The sequence below is a fragment of the Cyprinus carpio genome, chromosome B21, assembly GCF_018340385.1.
Source record: "Cyprinus carpio isolate SPL01 chromosome B21, ASM1834038v1, whole genome shotgun sequence".
NCBI classification, from domain to species: Eukaryota; Metazoa; Chordata; class Actinopteri; order Cypriniformes; family Cyprinidae; genus Cyprinus; species Cyprinus carpio.
The window spans coordinates 11,622,644-11,627,410 of record NC_056617.1 but is presented as its reverse complement, the minus strand read 5'-3'; the positions used below and the strand labels follow the sequence as shown (position 1 = coordinate 11,627,410).

The window sequence follows — 4,767 nt, the reverse complement described above, 5'->3', positions numbered from 1 at the left end:
CTCAGTTAGTTTGCGTGTCGCAATGTGGGGAAAGCAAATATTCTTCCATTCCTCATTGATGATGGTCACCTGTGACCCTGTGTCCCAGAGCGCCTGCACGGGCACGCATTCAAAAAAAACAGTCAACCATACATCTAGGACCAATGAGGTTCTCCAAGCTTGGATATCGTCAAAAAGGTATGTGGTTGGTGTAGGTGGTAGCTCTAGCATGCTCTGTTTTTCCTCTTTGTTCTAACTCCGCCTCCAGCTGTTTAATCCTTTGTCACAGGAGCTCTTGAGTTTTCTCTTGTTGGTCGCAGTAACTCAGAATGGAGGTTGAGCTGTCTGGTCTCATGGAATGAACAGGTATTTTTACATCGCTTCTGCCCTCTGATGAATTCTTTGGTGCTCTACATCCCCGGGCGGCATGACCCACGACTCCACATCTGAAGCAGTGCTCGCATCGATCCTCTTCTCCTTTCTCCTGACAAGCTCTGCATCCCTTTCTGTAGCTGGACCTTCCCTTGACTATACGCTCAGGAGGGTTGTTTTGTCCTTTACAGAGTTCCGCAACTTCCTCTCTCAGGAGTTTAACCATCTCATATAACTCTGATTCTCCCCGCCCCTCTGCTGCTGGTGCCTCTCTGCCTCCCTGTTTGACAATATCACTTGACTGTTCCTGAACCAACACTTTGGCGGTCATTTCATCCTGCGCGCATGGACGAACCTGCATTTCTGGACACAATTTGTGTATGTAGGGTCAAAAATTAGGTCTCTCAGGTAATATTTTACATACATGTTAGGTACATTTAACTATATGTTTTACTACCCTTCATCTATTTTGTAACCAATTCAAGTGTAACCATAACAAAATATTGTTATTAAACCATTTCAATTATTAATTATGTGCTAACTAATCTCAATTCAATATTAACTTTGAAGTGCTACCTATTGCAATACAATATAGTCACTTAATAGCAATGCTCTCCCACATATTTAGCTATTGTAACTGCGCTTATTTCCGTCGTTGGTATAAGTGGCAGTGGGTGGTAACAAACTAGAAATGTACAGTTTTATACCATCGTGCTGATAACGTTTCTTTAGTCCTTCGGCAATCCTACAGCCTAAACCACTGTAGGGAAACCACCCTTACATGTACTTTTGCCACTTTACTTCCTGTGTTCTTCTTTTGTTTATTTAGTCTTTCTGTTTCATCACTGGCAGCTTCGTTCATTTTGTTTATCAACATTTCATCTGAGATTTTTGAATCGTCCAGGTATGGCCTCATCTGAAGTTTAATATGATCTCTGATCAAACCTGTGCCAACCGAGCATAGAAACTTCTTCTGAATGTGCTCTGTACTGAAATACTCGCCACCTTCTTCACAAGTGCGCTTGTAGTACAGGTCTGTAGAACTGTCCTCCTTGGAATGTCCCTTCAATATTGTTTTCAGCTGTGAAAGAGTGAGATCTCTTTTAATTTCCAGCATATTGCGTGAACTCAATCCTGGGCTGATAGCTGTTATTACTGCTTCAATAATTTCTGCTTCACCGTGGCTTCTTCTCAGCCCTTTGTCAACCTGGTGCATCAAATTAGTGAATGACAGTTTATCCTTTTGCCCACTCCAATCTAACCGCAGACTTTGAAGTCCCTCCTCACAGTGACTTCAGGGGCCATGCCAATAAATTCTTGTTCTTGAGGCAGATTTTTTTCCTTTCTCACCCTCTTTCACTTTTATTTTTCCCATTTTATCTCTCATCTTCATATTTCCAATCTGCAATTCTGAGAGATTTTGCTGTGAATCCGCCTCATTCACCACATCCTGTTCAATCCGCGAGCTGTCTGTCTCCATTTTATTGCTGCGGCCATTTTCCTCATCCTCGTTTTCTCCCTGCGCCTCCATGAATGAAAACATTGAACACAAATAGTGCTTTGTTACGCATTCCTCCTCCCTCTCAATCGCGGCATCAATCGACTCTGTAATCTTTCTGATAAGTGTGCGCCTAGTAGAGACATTTGCGGTAGGGATTTTGTTACAATCGCATACCTCCTTCACTTGGTAGAGTGCCAACAGCCACAGTCTCTCCGTTACCCATTTGGCTAGAGCTTACAGATCCATCTCACGCTCCTGATATGCATCCGCATACTCGGCCAAGACTCTCCGGTCTCTCGCGTGCTCACGGTGATCCCTTCGTCTTGCACTCCGGCTCGCACTTCTTACAAATCCCAGCGGTGCCTCCAAGTTTATTGCATGTCGAACTGAATCAATTCCAAGACGTGCATAATTTGATGGGTTCGTTTAATCTTGTTCACTGCACAGCATTTATTCACATTACACAAAAACTCTGCATGCATCCACAACACTACAAAAAAACTCTTCTTCTGTGTCTACTCCACAACCGCTCCTCTCTTCTGTGGGCGCCCTCTCCTGTAGGATCGCTATAACAACATGCCTACTTGAGCATCACTCACTACAAATTAATACATTTGCACCAACCTTGATTTAAACACATTTCCTGCATTAACCCCATCATAAATTTATAATACATAGGAACTAAGTCAACAATAAAAATAAAATAAAGACATTTGGGGGGGGGTACTCTTTCTCTGAACATTAACATTAACATTACAGGGAATGTTATTATGAGCCCCAAACATACACGCACACACACACACACACACACACACACACACACACAAACCAGCCGGTGGGATTCAATACGTAACTTATGATGAAACATTAATGGTATTTAAAGTGTGATGTTCTAGTGGCACTCAGCAATCATTCTCTCTCTGTGCCTTCAGCAACAGTGGCAATGCCGTACTAAAGATCTGCAACATTAAGAAAGGATTTTATACATTACAGTATTATTCTGAATCAGTATTTAATAACAGCGTCTGTGGGTCTCTAAGCCTTATGTTAGATGTCTAATTTGAATGAATCTAAAGCTAACATCACTCAGACTGTAGTGATGGATCAAACTGAACAAGTGAAGATGTTCTTGTCTGTGACCCCGTGTGTTATTTTCCTTTATGTCAATGGGGTCATGCTCTTCACCTTGAGTAAAAAGACTGTTTTTCAGGAGATGCCTCGCTACATGCTGTTTGGTCACATGCTTTGGGTCGACACGCTTAATCTATTTATGACTGTAGTGTTGTATATATGTGCCTTTGGAAGTATTTCAATTATGAAAAACCTCTGTCTTTTTCTTCTAATTTCTACAACAGCTCTCTTACATGTTTCTGTGCTGAATCTGTCTTTAATGTCACTGGAGAGGTATGTGGCCATCTGCTTTCCTCTCAGACATGCAGAAATCACCACTTCTGAAAGAACTAAAATGGCCATTGGTGTTGTTTGGATGATAGGCTTGATTCAGCCCCTCTCTGATATGATCATTTTCTATGCTATTGATTCTACGAGTGCAGTGATGAATTTGTTTTGCTCAAGAACTACTCTTTTCAGACTTCAGATCTATAAGAAACTTGAAATATCTATCACTTGTATATTTTTTGTGTCTGTTTGTTTTGTTATTATCTTTACCTATGCCTCCATAGCAGCTGTGGCTAAAACAGCCTCCAGTGATAAAGCGTCAGCCAAAAAAGCCAACAAGACTGTTTTGCTGCACTTGTTACAGCTGGTTCTTGGTCTCATATCCCTTTTATTGGAAGCCATTTTTGAAGCATTTTATGTTCGTGTTGACATTAATACTTTGGCAAACTTAATGTATTTTTTCTTTGTAGTCTTTATAATTTTCCCAAGATGTTTAAGTCCTCTTGTGTATGGCCTGAGAGACCAGGCCTTTGGCTGGTCATTTAAATACTACTTCACACTGGGTTTCATAAGGCAAAACAGATGTAAAACAGAGATACATTTAGTAGCAGGAGGTTGTAAAATATAGTTTATCTAATTGCCTAATTATCTAATATAGTTTATCTAATTGTCTACCTAATTGATGTTACAATGTTCTTTAAAATGCTATAGTTGATAATATTGTCTTTCATTTTATTGAGATAAAATATCATTTTCTAAAACTGCAAAATATGATCATGTGTGATGAGATATTGGAGTTCAACCAGACTAAAATAATTGCATCTAACAAAGAGATTAGTTAAAATGTTTGTTAGAACAAACCTCTGAATATAATCACAAATATGGGAAAGAGTTTTACAAGCGTTTTCGTTTTCAAACTCTGAAGTGAAATACAAGTGCAAAAAGTTTGTACATTATTTACCCCCAATAGGTGCATATTAGTACCTTAAAGGTACATATTAGTATCTTAATGGTACTTTATATATTAGAAGGCCTATCTTTTGAAAGTGTACCGCTGCAGTGACAGCTTTTGTACTTTTTTTTTTCTAAAAGAGTGTATATTTTACTGCCTGACTTATTGTTAGACTTCCTGTTATGATAGAAAATAAAACAATGAAAGAAAATAAAGTGTTGCTATTGACCACTTGATTGCTGACCTTCGTGCTATGGTACTGTATAAATCAAACTTTTAAAAATGCAGCAAAGCTGCGCAATGTTGTTGCATATGATTTGGCCTAAATGTAAAACATGCTCTTTTTTCATATATTGCAGTGTAATATAGGCCTAAATAAAGAATTTTTAAGTCATTTAACATTAAAAGTGGTTTAACTGCATAACTGAAGTCTTTTCTGTTCTGAAACTGTGTATGAAACTGAGAGCAAGCTCAGCTGACAAAGTTGCGTGTATCTGTTGACTTAAGAAGGAATTTATTAATACAAAAAAGCACATTTTCTACCCAGAAATTATTTCATGATTTA

At 39.0% G+C, this 4,767-nt stretch overlaps 1 protein-coding gene across 1 annotated transcript; it reads left to right on the top strand.

Moving 5' to 3' along the window:
* Positions 1–2,903: 2,903 nt before the first annotated feature.
* Positions 2,904–3,878, top strand: LOC109092313 (odorant receptor 131-2-like). Its single transcript, XM_019106106.2, has one exon. It carries the CDS (start codon positions 2,904–2,906, stop codon positions 3,876–3,878), a length of 975 nt encoding a protein of 324 aa, XP_018961651.2.
* The last annotated feature ends 889 nt before the right edge of the window (positions 3,879–4,767 follow it).

Coding starts and splice junctions, on each gene's coding strand:
- LOC109092313 (XM_019106106.2), top strand. CDS start 2,904: ATGTCTAATTTGAATGAATCTAAAGCTAACATCACTCAGACTGTAGTG.